Raw genomic sequence first — 23,038 nt, 5'->3', positions numbered from 1 at the left:
TCTCTCGCAGCTTCAAATTTTATAAACTCTATTTCTTGTTGCAGGAGGTGAAACCGAAAGAATTGCAACTGGGAAGCAGAACATCAGGAAGGGTGAAGTTATTGAAACCATGCCACGCGTTAATCACGCTGCCCGGTGGTCTAGTTGGTCGTTTACACGTGTCGGAGCTCTTCAACTCTGTGGAGCCAGGTTCTTTTCCGATACAATCACTCAAAGTTGGTCAGAAGATCACAACCACGGTCATTGGGAACTGGAAGTCCAAAAAGTATGGCCTGCTTACCCACCCATGTTGCAGTCCGATGATTATTGAATTTGTGCTTGGGTTGACATTATGATTATCTCTCTTTTTCTGGCTGTCTTGTAGGTCTCTTCGAACTTCCCGACTGGAACTGAGCTTCCGTCGCAGGTTGGTTCAGCCCCCTCCCCCCCTCGCCCACACTCCCTCTTTCCTACTATCGTTTTACTCTGGTTTATTCACTACTTGGTGAAAAAAAATTCCTGCCAATTATGTTTGTCTGTGGCATTTGGCTGTCTGTCTTTGTCTCAGTTTTTGGGCACAGTTTTCAAGCAATCATTCTGAAAAAAAATTTTGTGTATGTAGGTGACCGGCCAAGGACAGTAACGCTTAACTTTGGTGAATATCCGAATCTGGATCCGTGTCTGATTTTTTTTTTTCCGGTGATTCTTCACCATTGAGAGATAGGGCCAAAAACGATATACAGCACAATATCTCAAAAAGTTGTGGACAAGTTGTGACAACTCAGTGGATGAGTTGGTTGGGTGACGAGAACAAACAGATTCAATTTTGGTTAAGGTCTGGATTCAGATTCGACCCATCGGTGGATACAAAATGTAAACTGTTCAACCTGATGGAGGTGTTGCGAATTCGCGCCCGCCGGCGTGCGATCGGCCACGTAACTCGAATCGCAAGCGCGTCGCCCACCGGACGGACAATTCAGTCGTGACCCTCCTGGGACTACCGCCAGAAACCAGTCACGGGTGGGGGTTTACCCTCACCACCACCCAGTCCGCAGTCCACCCGCGCGAGATAGGGTAAATCGCCGAAAGTCGATATACCTATGGTACTCGCATGGGTAATCTGCCGAGGGATGGGACCACGCCACAGGCCGACTCCGGACACGAACCGCTTAAGCGGTTCGTTCCGTATTACAGGGATAACCGAGCGGAGTTATCGACGGCCTTGACGGTTCAGATTAATTGCCGGGATGTTGAAACCCACTACGAATCCCTCACGTGATGCAGGATGGAGAGTCAATTAAAAGAAGGAGACGAAGCAAAGCGGGAACAATTGGACAAGTACATTTATTCCGCACCACGCGGCAGCACGGAAGGCACCTATAATACAGTAAGACACCAAAAGCAATACACAGGAATACAATAAAACCAAAGAAACACACGTATGCAGTGGTAAAGAAACAAAAGCAATGCACGAACGCAGATCTACTACCGAATAGGACTTACACACGGCAACACTTACACAGTTTTACTTCACAGACTGGCGCCACCCACAGACATTTACACAAAAACCCCAAAAGAAAAGAAGTCGCAACTTCCCTGGGCGCATCGTCCAGCCTTGGCGACCACAGCCTCGAGTCCCTCCGGCGTGGTGCACCGAGCTCGTGCCGCGCGTAGCTTGCGTCGTCCGCCCGACAGCTCAGACGGGGTTTTTGGGGGAACTGAACCGGGCTTTGCCGCTATCTCGGTGCGGACGGGGTGGGAAATGGCAGGCGCTCCGTGCAGGGACTGCACCGACTGGCTTGAGAAGTCCCGTGCTCAACCGAACCACGAACAGAACGGACGATGCACACACAGTACGAACCTTGCTCCGACAGTCTCGAGCCTCTCCTAGTTTCGAGCTTCTCCCAGGGCGATCCGATGCACACACCAAGAGCAAGGACTCTCCACCCCTCGACAACCGACCGAACAAGAGCCTAACTCAAACCCGGGACAAGGGAACAACCAACAACTAACCACACGACTCTTCACGCCCACCCTTTTGTAGGGTAGGGCTCCGCCCTTCGCCCCGCCCCATTTCTGGCTCCACCTTCCTTCTGGAAGCTTTCCAAAAAGGGGCGTGCCCTCTCAGTCCCCCCTCCCCGCGCCGTGCGGGGGACGAGGAAAGTCAGTTTTGGCTCGGGGCCAGGGAATTATTCCCCCAAAATCAGGCCCCCACCTTTTTTCACCTTTGACCTCTGGCTCAAATCGCACCTCTCCCATGCCAAAGCGCGGGCGTTTTTGGCGGGAGATCTTGGCGGGAGATATTCAAGCTGCCACTCCGCTCCGTTTCATCCGTCCCGCGGAGATCGTGACCGCACGGTGCTCGTTGAATGGCGAGTGGCGAAGATGTGGTAGCGTAGTTATGGAAGGTGGCGTCGTGGTGTGAATGGCGTGATCGTTGGCGTCGTGTAGTGAATGGCGTGATCGTTGAGATGTTGGTTGTGGCGATGTTCGTTGTTGTTCTTGCACCAAATTAACGACAGCAAAAGAAAAACGACTAACTGAAGAATCGCAGCCCAACTGGATCACATATATTCCCTCGATACAACGGGTTTGGGCTAACTACACATGAACTTACCAATATATCTCATCTGAGGACCCTTTATGGTGTAATGCGATTTTCCACAGCCGTAACAGAGGTATGCCCTCTACCGAGTGTCGTGAAGTGTCGCTCTGAGTGATTTTTTTTTCATTAATTTGTTGGTGCCTTTTACAGTTTGCATTCATCATAGTGCGATATCCAGTTCACTCATTGACCTCATCTTGTAGTTTTTAGCGAAATAAAGATCATACTCACCTTTTCCTTTATTGATTGATTTGTTTGTTTGTTTGTTTATTCTCCTGCCCTAAACTTAATCACAAATTCACAGAAAGGTGTCGGCAAACACTCAAGATGATCTCAAGAGTTTCTTGGCATCTTACAGACCTGGTCAGAAGGTCATGTGCTTTGTTCAGTCGGTAAGTTCATTGTTTCATCCCCTTTTAACTGCCTGCTTATGTTAATGTTTTTGCCTGAAAATTCTGACTTTTGAGTGACGTTATTTTTGTTTTGTTCTGATGTCGAGTATACTTTTGTGTTTCACTCACTTGCACTGTGATGAAGGAAAAAAATGAAATAAAAATTCTGATGCGAGAGGAGGAAATGTATTTTTGGATCAGCAGGAGTGGGGGGGGGGGTCAGGGATCTATATTTATGGGTAAAACTCACAGGGCAAGAGTATTCCTTGAGCACAGATGAAGTGAAGATCAACATAAATAAATGTTTGTTCTAATGGAGTACTTTGCATACGTGATCGAGGTTCGTGGAAAAGCTGGAGCAGAATGTAAAGGAACAAAATGGAAATGGGGAAACACCAACATCAGAGTGTGAGTTCAAGGGTAAGGGGACAGGTACACACGGGGGTGAACAAGCTGAATGAAATGCAGCAAGAGGAGGAAGGGGACAGTGGGGATGAAACAGAAATGGAATAAAACAACTGATAATTGATAAACAAAAAGTGGAGAGGTGGTGAGGGTGGGGGGTCACAATAACGTTGAAAAAGGGAGTGCTTAGGCCTAGGTCACATTTGCCACGGCGGCCGCGGAGTCTCCAAAATCTACAGCCACTAGCAATTATACGGCGGCTGCAGTATTTCCACGGTCACACAATGTAGCAGTCACATATGTTTTTATTTTTGGGGGAGCTGCACGGCGGATTTATAAATTGTGGAGACTGAAAACGTGGGGGTGCCGTACGGTCTTTGATTTGATGTCGCACGGTGACGTTAGGGCGTTTCTGCGGCGGCCATAGAATTTTCAAGGCAGACGCAAGGTGCCCGCAAGGCGACCGCAGGGGAGCCCTAAGGCGAACATGTGGCCAGACGGACGGTAACGAGTGGGTTCTTTTTTTTTTTACCAGTTCTTTTGTTTCGGCTTGTCGAATTGCTACGGCGAACGTAGAAATGAAAAAGTTATAACTCTGCGTTATAATTCCACGGCGACCTTACGGCCTGTAAAATATAGCCAAACGGCGTAGGGCCACCCTGAGGCCACCTCAGAAACTCTGCGGCCGCCGCACGTTTCTGTCAATTCAGAGGGCGTACGGCCGCCGTATCCTCGCCTTAGAGCAAATGTGACTTAGGCCTTAGGAATGGGTTCATTTTGCCTTGAAGGGATCATGTCCCAAAGAGATTTTATCATGAGCATTCATTTCCTTGCACATTTTACCTATCGGTCCAAATACTTGGAAATCATTTTGTTTCGAGGCCTGGTGTTGGTGTTAATAAAGTAGTCATTTGTACAATCTTTTATCGTTGAAAAAAACTGAAAAGTACTGAAAGCCACATTTTTATTATTTATTTATTTATTTATTTATTTTTAAGTGGTAGAGTTCTTAAACCTCTTGAAAAGTTGAGGTGAAGGTCTGTTTTACTTTCATGCATCTGTAAGACCAATGATATTGTCATGTCCAGGGGGTTAAATGAACTACCCCGACCCAATTGTCGTGGACGGGGCAGGTAACACCTATGAACGGATCGCCAAACGGTTTTCTCCCTTGGAGGCTTTCCGCCGAGATTCTCGATGATTATGGTGTGCGAGGGAAGGAAGCAGCGAGGCACTTCACCAGAACGGAGGCACGACTTATACTCAAACCCACGACAAATAGACAACACAAGCAAAGTTAATAAACAGAAATCAAATGTTTGTAATGGAAATAAATCAAAATGGGATAATAATGAAATGTGAGGTAACCTAAATTCCGATTTGAGACGCCTCCACACAGACTTTAATACAGACAAGGAGACAGAATAAACAAAAGAATAATCCTCCCTTTCTCCCGGCACTTAGCTGTGTGCCCAGAGATGAGTTTCTGCCGCTTGGGGTTCGCAAAGCCGCGTCGTCACTGCGTGGGAAATGTGCCCAAAATGGTGCCAAGCCGCTCTGGGTGGGAAGCGTACGGGAGATAGTTCGTGCCGATGGTCCTTTCGTTAAAGGCCCAGAAGATGGTGTAAAAGTTCCTCCTCACGATTGAAATTGCCGACGCCACTGCTCTCTGCAAAATGTTGCCGCCATCTTCCTTGATAGCACAACACGAGGCTCCGAGGTGTGGTCTCACACGACCCAGCCGAACAGTCAATGGCCAGTGTCTTGCTCCATCACGCGAGAAAATTCACACAAACGAACAATGGGATTCGCACCGCCTTTTCTGTTGCGTCAAGGGCGGCCAGCCAGAGCCTGTCTTGATCGCCTTCCTCACAGAACCTCCTTATCGCTTCTTGTTCATGTCCCGATTGCCGATCCTCTCCTCTACCCTATGACGCCGCCGCCCCTGCCCCCCCCACACCCATCATCCACCCCCAGGGGTGTGTTCTCGCTAGTTGTCATTCCTAGAGGCGGGGTTTTCGCCTGCTTGGAAATGTCTGGCTCGGTTGTTGTTCTCAGGATATGATTCCTGTTTATCTCCGGTCTTGAAATGCAAAAACATAGGAAAAGGGCAGTGTTCATCACATACTGGGAGAAATTAGCCTGAGACCCTACCTACTTTAACACAGCACCACCCCCTGTGTGGTGACACGTAACACTTAAACTCAGTTTCCCTACTTGATTTACATCAAAATGTCTCATACACGTCCACGGGCCATGCTACTCTACACAATCCTACCTACACTATGAAGTTCCTCCATCTACCCCACAAACATAACAATATTTTTATTTTTATTTATTTATTTTTGTGACAGGCTCATGTACATCTCAACAGTTGCACAAATGTGTTTGAAGTAATTTGATTTGTTTGAGTTGTTTGTTACCTCTGCCACCGAAGGTGGAAAGCGATTGTTTTCACCCCTGTCTGTCTGTCTGTCTGTCTGTGAGCAAGATATCGCAAAAAGTTGTGGGTGGATTTGTACACAACCTGGTGTACAGGTTGGGTGTCTGATGAGGACAAATTGATTAGATTTTGGTGGAAATCTAAATCCAGATATAAGAATTTGTTTTATTTTTCAAGTGATTCTTCACCATTGAGAGATGGGGCAAAATATGATACAGTAAACCCTCAAATATCATGGGGCTATGATACAGTAAACCCTCAAATTTCCTGGAAAATTCCGTGATGGTTAAAACCGCAATGGTGGAAACCAAGGGCCAATGGGAAAAGGGGGGATCGGTTTCTGGGCTTCGAGGAAATAGAGGAAGGACGATGGCAGCCATAAATAAAGACATTAAAATTAAAATATACACGTGAAATAAACATCTAAATCCAATAAATGCAGTGTGAATTAAACAAAACCACAAGATATTTACCTTTTACATTTATTACAAAACAGCGAGGTGATTTAAAATGGAGAGGTGGGTGAAGGTAAGAACAGTACATACTCTTACTGTACCTGACCGTAAATGTAAAACATAAGAGTCCGCTCGGGATCATGATGATGCTGTTCGAGGGGGGAGCTGGAAAGAGTGAGCGGAAAGGGGAATTCAGCCATCGGAAAGAGCAGCATATTAGCTTTACGATGAAGTTACCTGCACCATTGCCGCATAGCAGAAGGGAAAGATGACCCTTAATCACCTTACCTTGAACATCGGAGCCGTTCTTTCCTGCTTGGCAAGGAAGGTGTGAGGTGGCATCATCTTCCAGAATAATCCCGTCTCATCAGCGCTAAAACCTGCTCTGGCATAAATTCCTCGCCTCGATTAGTTCCATGATCTGCGGGAGGTAGTTTTTCGCAGCATCATGGTCGGCTGATGTTATTTCCCCGAGTAATTTTACATGACGGAGGCGGAATCCTTTTTTGAATTTCTCAACATAGCCCTTGCTGGTGCGGGATGTGCGGATATTCCTGGTTGAACTGGAGCCTTCGTTTTGGTTACCTTGTTTCAGGAAGCACCTCTTTTGATTCAATTTGACTGGGATGCTGGAACGGCAGAGAACCACGCAATTGCAATGTTAAAGTGGCGATTATTCGGTCAAAACCCTGGTGAGGTGATATGGTTTGTGAATGTTTGTTTGAGAATGGGGGTTCGAGTCCGGGTGTCGGAAAATGAGTGTTTTGGAATGGGGCTTGAATACAGAGTTGGGAATGAGGAAGAGAACAATAGTGAAGGTTCTATCTACAATCATTGATCCCGTAATGGTGGCCCACAGATGCCGCACTTTCACCTCGAGTCAACCAATCTAAGAACTTGATATTTTCACCTCAACGTCATAACCTTTCTCTGTATTTTAGCACATCTAACTTTGTCCATCGCTTTACTTTTGGGTGCCATTAAAAGTGGTGTGCAAAAAAACCCGCAAAGCTCGTAATGGCAGATAATCATACGCGCAGTCGCGCACAGGACGCAAATGATGACTGCTCAAAAACCACGATCAGTCGAAATGAAACCCCATGATAACGAAATCAGAACACGATAGGTTGCCCACGATTGTTCGAAACCCGCGATATTTGAGGGTTTCCTGAATAACCTGATAACTCAAAAAGTTGTGGATGGATTATAACAACTTGGTGGATGAGTTGGCTCGGTGATGAGGACGAATGATTAGATTTTGGTTGAGGTTCAGATGCAGATCTGTAACCCTCATTGGGTTACAGCACATTATTCTATCTGGGTCTTCAAAGCAGCTGTTCACTACCATCACAGTTCATCCCCAAAACCCATATATTTTCTACCATTGTGAACCATCCCCTCCCACCCCTAAGATTTCCCTCTCAGATTTCCAGTTTTTCCTTCCTGAGAGGTTCCTTTTATATCCATCTTATTGATTCCTGTTCCCATTCATCCACACACTCATTGTTTGTCGAAATCTCCCTCAATCTTGGCCTTCAACTCTGCTGTTGGTGTTTCTCTCCCCCACCCCTCCCTCACTGTCCCTTTTGTCCTGAACCGTTCAGTGTACTATTACTCGCTCTTCCACGAGCTTCAATTATGTATCCAGGAAAACAAACCCATCAGCCTGTCAGAGGTATGCACTCTACTGAATGCCGATCTTGTTATACCTGCATTGTTTCTTGTGTGAAGCCAGATTTGTATTGTTAAATATTGTGGTAAACTAATGTTGTGTTTTGGTGTGGTCGGGGTATTATGTGGTGCAATGAATCCTTTTTGATTTTGAACATTGTTTGTGTGCAGTACAAGAAGCAGCAGAAGGCGGTCTGGGTCAGGCTTACACCTACAGTAAGAGGGAAGGTGGAGCAGCTCCTACTTGACCTTCGGCCGAAGGTTTGTTTGGATCTTCACTGCTTCTTTGGGGTTAAAGAGCCATGAAAGGTATACTGGGTTCACTGAAGGGAAAGTTCTCCAAGATTTCCATCCATCCTCCGCTGAAAGGCAATTGCCCTGCGGTCACTGTTACCAATATGGTGGCAAAAGGAGGAAGTTGATGCCATCATATCAAAGTAAACAGTTAACCATTCTCTTTCTCGTATTCTGTGTGTTTCACCGACTTGTGCAACATGACTTACAACAGATGTTCCAGACTATCATTGATTGGTGCTTTCTGTTTTATTTTTAATTAGTAATCACCACATGTCGCTTTGCTGACAGGAATACTAAAAGGGGAGGAGGAGGGGGGAGACAGACACACAGACAAGATATATATTGTTACGGATCTGGAAACAATGAGCACCCAACATACAGGTCCCAAAGGTCAGGTATTCCGTTAAGTAGGTGTGAGACAGGTCCCTTCCTTTTGTCGAGTGGGAGAGTCGAATATGTGTGTTGTGATGTTTTTTTATAGTTAGGTTATTACATCTCACTACCTGCCCATCACGCTCCATCACCACCGTTGGCTGCTCATACCTTTACTTGCCGAGAGGGGGGCCTCACGGTCCCAGTCCTCGGCTTCCACGAACGTTCCACACGCAACCGTGGCTTCACCACCATCCACCTTCCTCAAAAACGCATGCAGGGGAGGGGCGGCTTTCTCCGGGCATGGCCGAAACCCTGCCCAGGAAGGCTGTGCCCGTAGGATCCTGGCCAATTAGAGGCGGACAGCAAGGTGTGTTTTGCCAAGAGCCCCTCCCCATGGTGGGAGGAGAGATATATCACCGAGACTCTCTGGGAAAGAGGAGTTCTGTGGACGAGAGTTTGTGTGGGTTTTGGAATTTTTGTTCACGTTGCCTGAGTCAGTCAGTCGGGGTTGGTTCACGGTGGCCGAGAGGAGTCTGAGAAGAATCGTGGTTGTCGGCACGAGCACGAAAAAGAGTGGTGGTTGTCGTTGGCGCTGAGAGAGCTTGTTCGCGGTGGCGGAGCGGCAGAGTTTGGTTCACGGTGGCTGTACGCGGAGAGGAGTTTGTGGACCCCGACATTAGCCATGCGAGTTCCGCCATGAGCCACGCGTCTTGCACGGATGCCCGGACAGTGCCCCGATGACCTTTGGCATGTGCCGCATCACCGAGCACGCTTTCCCTGTGACGACCAGGTACCCATGAACTCTGACCCCCAGCTCGTCTCTCTCATCGGCTGAAGTGTCCAATAAAGAACTCTGGTTTCTTTTCTGTGTGTGTGCGTGTGTGCGTGCGTGCGCGCGCGCGTGCGCCCGTCTTTAAGTAGAACTGAATAAGTTCGTGTTAAGTCTTTTCGTGTTTCGTGTTAAGTAAATATTCGTGTTAAGTCTTTTCTTTGTCTGTTTCTGGAAATAAATTATTAGAAATGCTCCCAGTCTGTTTCTGTCCCTTCTTGTATTGGTCCAGCATGGTCCGGGTCTGAGTAGAAGCGGGGTTTCATCCCTGGTAATCGGTACATCGTAGCCGGAACGTCCTGGGCAGGCCCGCTCGACTGCATCCGAGCCGGAGTTGGTAGGTGATAGTTGATACTCTACCGTAGCTGGTAGAGTGATCCAGTTCGGCCAGACGTTCCGAGGGCATGGATCCCCGGTAGACAATATTGCATGGATACTTAGGTACTTTGGCTCTAGACAAATAACCCAATTCCACACGATCGAGATATTGGCGACCATGGTCGGTTCTGCGACCCACGGCTCACAGAATTATCCGGAGCGACGGCCGACAATTCCGGGGAGCCTGGTGGAGACTGCGTAGCTTTCCCCACCTAACGGTCATTCTCACCACCGATCCCCGGCCTGCAACAATATGTATATATATATGTATATATATATATATATATATATATATATATATATATATATGTATATATATATATATATATATATATATATATATACATATATATATGTATATATATATATATACATATATATATATATATATATATATATATATATATATATATATATATATATATATATATATATATGTATATATTGTTACTGTGCCGGGTCTCGGTGGCGAGCACGCTAGGTGGAGCAGTAGAGTCGTCTCCACCAAACACCTGGAATTTAGGTCGTGACCCTCGGATAAGTCCGGAAGGCACGGGTCCCTTACAGGACCATGAATCGCCAATAATTCGACAGCGTGGAGTCGGGTCAATTGCCTAACCTCAATATACCTAATTACCCATGTGGCAAAGATACCTGGGAATTCACACCCTCGACAGACCTCGAGCGGGACGAGCCGTTACCATACCCGGACCGTCGTTTGTAACCCGAGCGGAGTTTACCGAGGCCTGTTGGTCCAAATGAACAATTTACTGCCTCGCTATTTCTCAACACACACCGTGCCATGCCAATGAAAGAAATGACAGGGAACAAGCTGGGACGTTCAACAATAGGGAAATTTATTACAATAATAATCGGGGCAGGAAGCACGTAAGGGCAGAGTTATCCAAATATCAGGCAGGCAATGTACAGTGAGCAAAAGCACTTAACAATTCTACATAAGAGATGGGGCCCACACACAGAAACGGACCCCGTCGGGTCTTTATTGAAGGCTTCCAGCTCGAGGAAAGGTGAGCTGGAGGCCATAGCCTGTGCTTGGACCTGTCTGCCACATGCGGTCTTCGACGATCTGGCTCAGTGGTAGGACTCAAACCCGCAATTTTCACGTGGCGTCAAGGACGAAGGCACCATGAGTGGAGCGGCAGACGCCAGCACGATCCGTACAGCAAAAACAAGCGAGGAGGTGGCGAGGCAGGCGAAGCAAGTGATTTTCTTCAGGCTCCGACACACAACCAGGCTCCGACGCCAACACAAACATGAACACACACCTCCAAAGGGAGCCTGGTCTTTTTATCCGCTCAGTGAGCGGGGTGGAGCCTCGGTGTCGGACGCTCTGTGCGCGCTTGGTTGGACAGGGATCAGGTGTGTTGATGCGCTGTTCGCTCCTGATTGGACAGGGAGCAGGTTTGTTGATGCGCTGTTTGCTCCTGATTGGACAGGGATCAGGTGTGTTGACGCACTGTGAAAACTCCAACTGAAGAGCAAGGGGAGCCTGGTAAAGCGCTAGTTCAGTGGAGGAGTTGTGAATGGGAATGGCAGGGTGGTTGGTTTATCGGGTCTAAGGAATAAAGACCTGACTATAAAACAACTTCGCAGCGCACGTACACTTAATTACACTGAACAACAAATTTCAAAATTTTTTTTTTACTGGAGATGTGTAAAGTGATTAAGACTAATTTGGGTACGCTGATTTCAAAAATCATAACCGTTTTGCTGTATCACGTCAGGATTTTCAGGAACAGAAATATTCCCATTGCCTAGAAGTCAGGATTTCAATGAAATTTACATATGTCTTTAACATGTCTATTTCGTACAATTGTTGTTAACTTGTGTTATATTTCTTTCTTTCAGATAAAGATGAGTAGGCGTTCCTGTACCAATCATCCTGACAACTTCTGTTATGTCTGTGGTCGGTATACCAAAAAGATCAACAGCGAAGTATATCTACAGCAGTGAAAATGAAGGCCGCCTACTTTCACTACTTCGGGTGTAAGGTGGGGGACCAAGAACAGAGCTGGGCACCACACATCTGCTGCACAAGCTGTCACACAACCTTGACTCAGTGGTTGGTGGGCAAGCGCGCGAGCATGCCATTTGCGGTGCCCATGATATGGCGTGAGCCGCAGAATCATCATGATGATTGTTATTTCTGCTGCACAAGCATCGCCGGCTTCAACAAGAAGAATAAAGGTCACATCAAGTACGCTGACTGCGTCTCTGCTCGTAAATCTGTGCCTCATGATGACGAGAACCCCGTTCCAACACCTCCAGCTGATCAGAACATAGCTGTAAGCAGTGGTGAAGAGGATGGTGATGATGAACCTTTTGAACCCGACACTCAAGAATCACACCTTCTGAACCAGGGAGACTTAAATGATATTGTAAGAGATCTCTCGCTGTCAAAGGCGAAGGCAGAGCTGCTTGGATCAAGGCTGCAGCAGTGGAATCTACTTGAACCTAACACCAAGATATCCTTGTTCAGAGCACGTCACAGAGACATGGCTGAGTTCTTTGAGATGGAAGACACGATGACATTCTGCAGTGACATCAACGGTCTGTTGAAAGAACTTGGGTGTGATCACGATCCTGCAGACTGGCGCCTCTTCATCGACTCGGGGAAGAACAGCTTGAAGGCTGTTTTGCTCCACAATGGCAACGAGAAACCATCAGTCCCACTGGCTCATGCGTTCGGCATGACAGAGACCTATGAGACTATGCGGCAGCTGCTTGATTCCATCAAGTACAATGACTTCAACTGGCACATCTGCGGAGACTTGAAAGTGGTGGCGCTGTTGTTAGGGCTGCAGTCAGGCTACACGAAATACATGTGCTTCCTTTGTCTCTGGGATAGCAGAGACGACAAGAATCACTGGACGAAGAAAGATTGGGAAGAGCGAAAAGAGCATGTACCTGGTCGACACAACGTGAAGCGTGTCGCCCTTGTCGACCCAGCCAAGGTTTTCCTTCCACCACTCCACATAAAGCTCGGCTTGATGAAAAGTTTTGTACGGGCAATGGATCTGAATGGGCGTGGGTTTTTATACCTCAAGGAAAAGTTTGGCAACACCTTGTCGGAGGCCAAGATCAAGGCTGGTGTCTTTGTTGGACCGCAAATCCGACAGATTATGAAGGACGAAACTTTTCCGACAACTCTAAACCCCAAAGAGCTGGCAGCGTGGAGGAGCTTCAAAGCTGTGACGGACAACTTCTTGGGGAACGAGCGCGCGGACAACTATGAAGAAATAGTGCAGCAGCTGCTGGAGTCCTTCAGGAAACTTGGCTCCAGGATGTCCCTGAAAATCCATTTCCTACACCAGCACCTGAACTTCTTCCCTGACAACTTGGGAGCAGTCTCGGACGAGCACGGCGAGCGATTCCACCAAGAGATTTCACTCATGGAGACGCGTTACCAAGGGCGGCACAACCCGAACATGATGGGCGATTTCTGCTGGTTCCTGCATCGTGAAACTGACACAGAGCAGCACAAACGCAAAGCCAAATGCCTAAAGCATTTTTAATTCCATTCTAGTGGAGTTTTTCTGTAATTTCTATAATTTTGAAGCATTCATGATGAAATAAATGAATAAATGAATTTTTGTAAATTTCATTGAAATCCTGACTTCTAGGCAATGGGAATATTTCTGTTACTGAAAATCCTGACGTGATACAGCAAAACGGTTATGATTTTTGAAATCAGCATACCCAAATTAGTCTAAATCACTTTACACATCTCCAGTAAAAAATTTTTGTTGTTCAGTGTTACCCATGAAACAAGGGATGGGGCCCAAACTAGAAACACATACTTACCGATATAACTGATCTATAAGGACTCTGGCTGTTGTGTGCAATGGGTTCCAGATTCGTAACAATATACGTACAGATATATATATATATATATATATATATATATATATATATATATATATATATATATATATATATATATATATATATATATATATATATATATATATATATATATATATATATGTATACACAAACATAGACACGTATATATCTCTCTGTACATTTTATATATATATATATATATATATATATATATATATATATATATATATATATATATATATATAATTATATATATATATATATATATATATATATATATATATATTGTTATGGATCTGGAAACCATATGCATTCAACATACAGGTCCCAAAAGTCAGTTATTCCGTTAAGTACGTGTGAGATGGGTCCCTTCCTTTTGTTTAGTGGGAGAATTAAATGTGTGCGCTGCGACGGCTTAGTTAGGTTAATAAATCGCTTTCTTTTATTTTTACATCCCCCATTGCGATCCACGGTACCATCGTGCTTGCACCCTTGGTTCGCGGGCCACAGTGCACCTTTGCCTGAGACAGATTCCCGAGAATGTTCGAGGTGGCTTCACCACCATCCACCTTCCTCAAACACGCGTGGAGGGAGGGTCGGCTTCCTCTGGGCATGGCCGAAGGCGGTGGCCGTAGGAGCCTGGCCAATTAGAGGCAAACAGCGAGGTGTGCTGTCTCAGGCCCCTCCCCACTGAGGGAGGTCCATAAATTCCTGAGGACTCTCTGAGGTGGCGTTGCCGCTGGGAGATCTGGAGTACCTGAGTGACTACAAGTTGGTTTACTGTGGTTGGGCTGGAGAGTGAGTGAACCAGCCTGTTCGTGGAGCCTTGGTGGGTCCCGTCCGTGACCCTGATCTCTTCCCCGGAGCTCCGATTGCTCCACGCGGCTGCCGCCATGAGCCATGAGTCTCACACGTGCGGCTGGGACCTTGGACGACCCACAGGTGCGCATCCAAATTCTGACCCCCAGCTCGTCTCTCTCATCGGCTGGAGGGTCCAATAAAAAATCCGGGTTTTCTTTTCTTTTTGTGTGTGTGACTGCGTGTGGGCCTGTTTATCAGTAGAATTGAGTAAGTGCTTGGAATCATTGTAAATTCCTGCTCTGCATTGTCTCCTTGTCTTTAATTGTAAATACATTATGAGAAATGTTCCCAGCTCGTTTCCGTCCTTTCTTTATTTGGTCCAGCATGGACCGGGTCTGAGTTCAGACGGGGTTTCATCCCCGATAATCCGTTAATCCCAGTCTGCACGGCTTTGGCAGTTTCCGCTCGGCTGCAACCGAACCGGAGATGGTAGTCGGTACTTGGAACTCTACCGTAGTCGTTAGAGTGACCCGGTTCGGGAAAGACGTGCTGAGGTCGTGAATCCCCGGTAGCCAAGACTGCGTGGTTATTTAGGTATATTGAGATCTCGACAATTAACTCTACGCCACGCGCTCGAGATATTGGCGTTTCATGGTCGATTAATCGACCCGCTGGCTTCGGAGTTATCCTGAGCCACAGCCTACAATTCTGGCGAGACCGGTGGGAGACGGCGTAAACTTCCCCACCTAGCGGTCATTCTCGCCACCAACCCCTGGCCCACAACAAAATATATATATATATATATATATATATATATATATATATATATATATATGTACAGAGATATATTGTTGTGGGCCAGGGGTCGGTGGCGAGGAACGACTGCGAGATGGAGCAGTGGGGCAGTCTCCCACAGAACACCCGGAATTAAAGGTCGTCACTCCAGATAACACCGAAGTCGACGGGTCACTTACTGGACCGTGGACACCAATATTTCGACCGCGCGGTTCGGGTCTTTTTGTCTGATTCCAATTTACCTAATTAGCCACGCGGTCGAGCTACCGGGGAAGCCACACCCTCGGCCGGCTTTGTCTGAACCGAGTCACTGTTACCGACTCGGATCTGGCGTAACCGAGCGGGAATTACCAAAGCCGCGCCCGTCCAAATAACAATTTACTGCACAATCGGCCGAACCATGCTAGGTCAATGGAAGAAAACAAAGACAACGAACTGCAACATTTAACAGTTATTTATTTACAATAATCAGGAAGGGAGACAGTGCAGACTTGATCACGAATAAAAAATGCAGGCGAATGTACATTGGCAATCACTTAAATGATTTCTACTTATCCGACTGGCCACAGACAGACACGCACACACCCAAAAATAAATGGACCTCGTGGTTCTTTATTCGGCCTTTCAGCTTGGGAGGGAAGGCGAGCTGAGGGTCAGAGTCTGGCTGGGTACCTGGCCGCCTCGTGCGGTTTCACCAACCCGAACTTGTGGGGCTCGGAGTCCGTGGAAGGGAACGGGGATCCCCAGCTCGAGCGCTCCAACACAACCCACCATGGTGGGACTCGAACCCACGACCCAGAATCCAACGGGCGCAGCCAGGATCCCACGAATGACCCGGCTAGCCACGAACAACGTTCGACGACATGAGCACCACGAAGCACCTCCAACACGACCACCGACCACCAAGGAACCCCGAAAAAGACCTGCCAAGACCGACTCTGATACAGCTAGCCACCCTTCTTATCCCTCCCCCGGGCGGGTGGAGGGATCCACTCTGAGGTAACTCGCCTCCGGATTGGTCGGGGGCAACGGGCGATCGGTGTCCTCCCCTCATTAGACGAGGCGAACATTCCATCTGGCTGGGGCAGGGTCGGCACTGAGGTGATCTCACCCCTGATTGAGTGAGGGGAACATTCCATCTGGCTGGGCGGGGTCGGCTCTGAGGTGATCTCACCCCCGATTGGACAAGGGGAACATTCCATCCCGCTGAGGCGGAGTCGGCTCCGCGTTGATCTCACCCCGCTTATGTCCGTGGACTCGAACATGTGCGGAATGGCGCTGAAGGAGTGGAGGGGGATTTAATGCAGAAGACTAACTAGAAAGAAACTCAGTGCGCACACATTAAATTCCCATTAGACGTAAGGGAGGGATTCTAACTATCCACATATACTTAATGAGATAACTGAACTCTGGGACTGCTGACTGTCTGTGTGCAAAAGGCTTCCAAATTCGTAAAAAAAAATATATATATATTATATATTATTTATATATATATTATATATTATTTATATATATATATATTATTTATATCTTCTTCTTCTTCTTTCGGCTGCTCCCGTTAGGGGTCGCCACAGCGGATCATCCATTATGATCCGCATAGTGATTTGGCACATGTTTTACGCCGGATGCCCTTCCTGACGCAACCCTGGTCGCCTCTTACGACACAGGGATATGGTACACCTATTTTAACCGGGGTATACACCGGCCCAGTATACTGGTACTCATTTCGCCGACCTCGGAAGGATGACAGGCTGAGTCAACCCCCTGGTGTATTAATTCAGTGGCTCAACGGGGCTTGAACTCAGGACCTCTTGGATCCCAAGCCGCTGCCCTAACCACTGCGCCAACACCAGGCTATATATATATATATATATATATATATATATATATATATATATATATATATATATATATATATATATATATATATATATATATATATATATATATATACATATATATATATATATATATATATGTATGCATATATATATATATGTATACATATATATATATATATATATATACATTTATATATATATATATACATATATGTTTATATATATATATATATACATATTCTTATATATATACATATTTATATATATGTGTATACATATATATATATATATATATATATATATATATATATATATATATATATATATGTATATAAAGAGAGAGATGTGTAGATAGATATGCAGATAGAGATGTACTGTACAGTATTAGGGAGTTTGCGGAGAGAATATTTTATGTTTTATGAATGCAAGACACACACACACACACACACACACACACACACACACACACACACACACACACACACACACACACACACACACACACACACACACACACACACACACACACACACACACACACACATTAGCGCTTTGCCGATATCGGCAAGTTTTCTGTTCTCAAAGTATCTACCTTCATTTCAGTATTGGGTCAAGGATTCATGGACCAAGCTGTGAAGTCTTCTGTTCTTAAAGTATCCCCCTTCATTTCAGTAAAGGGTCAAGGATTCATGGACCAAGCTGTGAAGTCTTCTGTTCTCAAAGTATCCACCTTCATCATTTGAGTAAAGGGTCACGATTCCTCGACCAAGCTGTGAAGTTTTCTGTTCTCAAAGTATCCACCTTCATTTCAGTAAGGGGTCACGATTCATGGACCAAGCTGTGAAGTTTTCTGTTCTCAAAGTATCCACCTTCATAATTTGCGTAAAGGGTCACGATTCATGGACCAAGCTGTGAAATCTTCTGTTCTCAAAGTATCCCCCTTCATTTCAGTAAAGGGTCATGATTCATAGACCAAGCTGTGAAGTTTTCTGTTTTCAAAGTATCCACCTTCATTTCAGTAAGGGGTCACGATTCATGGACCAAGCTGTGAAGTCTTCTGTTCTCAAAGTATCCCCCTTCATTTCAGTAATGGGTCAATGATTCATGGACCAAACTGTGAAGTCTTCTGTTCTCAAAGTATCCCCCTTCATTTCAGTAAAGGGTCAAGGATTCAGGGACCAAGCTGTGAAGTCTTCTGTTCTCAAAGTATCCCCCTTCATTTCAGTAATGGGTCAATGATTCATGGACCAAACTGTGAAGTCTTCTGTTCTCAAAGTATCCCCCTTCATTTCAGTAAAGGGTCAAGGATTCATGGACCAAGCTGTGAAGTCTTCTGTTTTCAAAGTATCCACCCTCTTTTCAGTAAAGGGTCACGATTCATGGACCAGGCTGTGAAGTTTTCTGTTCTCAAAGTATCCACCTTCATTTCAGTAAAGGGTCACGATTCATGGACCAAGCTGTGAAGTTTTCTGTTCGCAAAGTATCCACCTTCATTTCAGTAAAGGGTCACGATTCCGAGACCAAGCTGTGAAGTTTTCTGTTCTCAAAGTTTTGTGCCGAGGCATCTCTTGAGGATCGTTACTGAGCCCTGGACAAGCTTCCAACTGCAGTTCGTTTGTAATAATATTCCCAGGGATGGTTTTTAGCTCACCTGTAAAGTTGTTCCAGGGAGCTGATGGGATGGCGCGCCATCCGTCTGTCCACAAATACTTGCAACTTCTTCTCAGAAACTGCACATACGATTTCAATGAGATTTGACCACAACCTTATTAAAAAAACAAAAAACGGGGTCTGAAGGGGTCCACAGAGGGAGTTTCTGGGGGGAGGTGGAGTGGGTTGCCCCTCCACAGAGGTATTTGCTTCTCAGAAACAACACATACGATTTCAATGAAATTTGACCACAATGTTAAAAAAACACGGGGTCTGAAGGGGTTTACCGAAGGAGCTTATGGTGGGTGGGAGGGGGGAGTGGGTTGTCCCTCCAAAGAGGTATGTGCTTTCTTCTCAGAAACGATGCACACAATTCCAATGAAACTTCACGCCAACCTTCATCACCCATCTCATACCAAAGTTTGTTCATGACATTATAAAAATCTGGCTTTAAGGGGTGCTGCCCCCCAAGATATGTATTTGCTTTCTTCTCCAAAACTACACACACAATTCCGACGAAACTTGACCACCATCTTCACCACCCGTGATGTACTGAAGTTTGTTCATGACATTAAAAATAATTGGGGTCGAGGATGGTGTATGGGGAGAGGGAGGTTGACCCCCAAAATATGCATTTGCTTTCTTCTCAGAAACTACACATCCCAATTTTCATGAAACTTGACCACCATCATCATCACCACCCGTTATGTACTAAAGTTTGCTAATGATATTAAAAAAATATTGGGGTCCAAGGGATTCTACAGGAGGGGAGGGTTTCCCCCTAAAATATGTTTTTGCTTTCTTTTCTGAAGCCACTCAGACAATTTTGATAAAACTTGACCACGACCTTTATCACCTGAGATGTACCAAGGTTTGTTCATGGCATTAAAAAAAACATCCATCGGTATTTACTTTCTTCTCCGTTATATATTTTGTGGGTCATCCATACCTACCAGTGGTTACCTGGATATCCTATCCATCCTCCACCAGGTGAGCACCCAGGGGTGGTTTTTTTTTTGCTAATTTATGTTTGTACGGATTTTATTGTGTGTGCTTGTGTGTTTTGGATTGTTGGATTACTCCTTCCTTCCTTGATCCTCATTCTGCACTGTGCAATTGCGCTGCTTGCAGTGGTAACACAATTGCAATCATATTGACAAAAAGGTATTTGGAGCTGCATTTCCTTGCGCAAGTCATGGAGATTGCCTCAATATGTCTGTACACGATGGCATTCTCTCAGTGCACACTTGGATGTGAATGTGGAAACGATGATGGGGAATTGCCAATCTGGTTGGATGTCCATGTGGGGATGCACATTGGCACCAAATATGTTTTTATAACTCACAAAACGTTTCTTACCCTTTTTCTATTGAAGTAATCCTACTGTTACGGTCGCTGGATTTGAGCCAGTGTCCCAATCCCAATCCCCATGAACCAATGTTATGGTTGAGTGGGGGTGTATTCGAGATCAAAACCTCCACCCACACGATCACCAATTTAGCGACAGTTTTCCTGGCGGACTGTCTCTTTCGATTATCTGTGTTGATCTTTACATCGGTTTGCGGTGTACAGATGGCTCTCACGAGGATCTGCCGCTCTGGCCGGTCACCCCATCCAAACGGGATGGAAGCCCGAGCGGTGGCTTTGACGATCCGGCAGTAGTTTCATAAAACCTTTCTGATGTAATGTTACCAATTTCCCACAATCGTGCTTTTTAACCACACTGTAATTAATAATCAAATGATGAACCACGAACCAGGCAACACAAGTTCATTGAAGTAATCAGATTTAATAAATGGGGAAGGGGAGATTGGAGGAGAGAAAAATAAGCATCAACAATTACAAAATTAATGTACAGTTCTGTACTATAACTATCAAATACAGATCATACAGTGATAAACTTAAATAAGCATCCTTCCGGTTCCGGGTTTGGAGCGACGAGAGGTCTCCTTAGGGGCTCTCTTCTGACGTTCTCAAAGTTAAGTTTCCGGTCGTTATTTGTCCCGTTTTAACTGTTTAATTTTCTCACCTACATGTTACTGTGTGTTCCTAGTTTGGTCTTGTTTCAAAAATCGTGCTATTTTGTGAGTTTTTGTCGACGTTCTTGCCGGGTGTTTGAGGCCTAGGCCTTGGCCTAGGCTTGAGGCCTACTGGTTCCCCTCGGTGTTTGATCGTTTTTTTTTTCTCCCCATTACCTTCAATTTCTATCCTCCCTATTACCTTCAATTTCTATCCTCCCCACTTTCCTAACGTCCACAATTCTCCCAACGAATCTATTTATCTTTTAAAAAAAAAACAAACAAAAAAAAAACAACAATACGCGAACCTTCTCCCGATTCTGCTTCTTCTTCTTCTTCCTCGATTTTTTTTTTCTACAACACTTCCATGACCTAATCTGTTGAAAACTCTCAAACATTAATAATAATAACAAAAACGATCTTATCATGCTTCATCTTCCTCTCTCACACATGTGGTACTCTTTACAGTTTCACAATGCACTACTCTTCTGCTATTTTAACAGACTGCTCTCATTTCGACCTCTCCTTCATTCCTTGCCTAAAAAATCCAACTGTTACAGCGTTTCTTCTCTCCATTCTCTGAATTCACCTTTATTGCATCCATCAAGATTTGTGTTAAATCGCATCTCTGACCTAAAACTTTTTAATACCCCAGTTTGCAATGAATGTTCGCTTTCCATCAACCATTCTTTTTTTCCAACTTCAGTGCCAACTCAAACCTCTTACCCCTCACTCTCACTCTCAAAGCAACCATCCCACTCTTTTCCCTCCAAGCCTCCCTCTCACTTCTCACAAAAATTCCCCCCTCACCTTTCTCCCACCTTTCATCCCCCTCACTCATCCTTCTCAAAGTTTCCCCCCCTCTCATCCACCAAGCTGCCTCCCTCCACTGCCCTCTCACCTCCATCTCTTCACTCCACCTCCTCAAATCCTCAACTGCCTTCTTCCCCCTCTCTTGTCCCCCCTCTCCCCCAGCACCACAGAGCCTTTTCTCCTCCTCATTCGGCCACCTCCCCAAGCTATTCTGCCAACCCCCCCACTCTTTCAACAACCCTCCTTACCTTCCCCCCTCGTCCCTTGTCCTACCCTCCCCCTCCCCCCACCCCCTGCACCCAAAGCCTCCTCCCCTACCTCTTCATTAAAAGTGTGGACCTCAAATATCCGGGGCCTTCGCTCAAACCTTTCAGATCTTTCCATACAGGCTGCCACTGACAAACCAGACATAATCTGCCTCACAGAAACTTTCCTCTCCCAAGACGTGTCTGACTCCCAAGTATCTCTCCCCGGTTACTCCCTCCTCAGGTATGACAGACCTGAGCCTCGTCCTGGTGGAGGTGTTGCTCTCTTTATCAAAGTCTCTATTCCTCACTCTCCATGCACTGCTCTCACTCCCCCACACCCCCAGGAATACCTCTGGCTATGGCTTCCCCTCCACTCCCACCTCATGTTTATATGTGTACTGTACCGTCCACCTAACAGTGATGACTCCATCTACACCTCACTATCCGAAAACATGGACCATCTTCTATCTTCTCATCCAAACTCTCTCTTCCTCTTATGTGGTGACTTCAATTGTCATTATGCCTGTTGGCTAGGTGTGTGTACCTCTCTCACCTGTCATGGCACCTCAGCAAAAGCTTTCTGCGACTCATTGGGACTGACTCAATCGGTCAACTTCCCGACCCGGATCTCAACAAATGGTACTCCATCTCTTCTGGATCTGATTTTAACAAATTTCCCTGACAATATCTGCTGCTCTTCCTCCGCTCCAATCGGTTCTTCTAACCACGTCCTTGTCAAAGTGGACATCTCTCTGGCTGTTATCAGACAACCACCTCACCACCGTCGAGTCTGGCATTTCACTCAAGCCGACTGGCAGGGTCTCCAAGCAGCCATCAAACTTATAGACTGGTCTCCTATCACTACTTTCTCAAACATCAACTCATCCTGGGAATTCTTTCAAAGAAACTTGCTCTCCCTCATGCACATATTTATCCCCTCTCGTCTTTAGTTGTCCTCCCCTACCTCCCGCCCTTGGTTTACTGAAGCTTGTGGCGAGGCAGTTGTCCTGAAACAACTTGCCTTTGCCTCATGGAAAGCAAACCGAACTGAGGGCAATCTCAGTTCCTTCCATAAAGCTCGGAACAAGTGTGTATCTACCCTCAGGAGAGCCAGAAAACAACATCTTTCTCATCTCAAGTCTGAACTCTCAAACCTCTCTCCCTCCTCAAAATCCT

The 23,038-nt window shown here is 45.9% G+C and overlaps 1 protein-coding gene across 3 annotated transcripts in view; it reads left to right on the top strand.

Annotated features, from left to right (window-relative positions):
• PDCD11 (programmed cell death 11) overlaps nucleotides 1-23,038 on the top strand; it is a 124,606-nt gene that overhangs the window by 62,773 nt on the left and 38,795 nt on the right. For all 3 annotated transcript variants that reach the window (XR_015055180.1, XM_085870109.1, XM_085870119.1), the window contains exons 15-18: nucleotides 45-265; nucleotides 365-406; nucleotides 2,889-2,976; nucleotides 8,122-8,211. Coding sequence is in view for 2 of the 3 variants with exons in the window: in XM_085870109.1 (XP_085726235.1) it covers nucleotides 45-265; nucleotides 365-406; nucleotides 2,889-2,976; nucleotides 8,122-8,211 (441 nt within the window). In the remaining variant the exon portion in view is untranslated. The remainder of the gene's footprint in view (nucleotides 1-44; nucleotides 266-364; nucleotides 407-2,888; nucleotides 2,977-8,121; nucleotides 8,212-23,038) is intronic.

The sequence above is a fragment of the Eptatretus burgeri genome, chromosome 1 (assembly GCF_056783735.1).
Source record: "Eptatretus burgeri isolate ZD-2024b chromosome 1, Ebu_testis_v1, whole genome shotgun sequence".
In the NCBI taxonomy this organism is placed as follows: Eukaryota; Metazoa; Chordata; class Myxini; order Myxiniformes; family Myxinidae; genus Eptatretus; species Eptatretus burgeri.
This window is presented reverse-complemented; position numbering and strand designations above follow the sequence as displayed.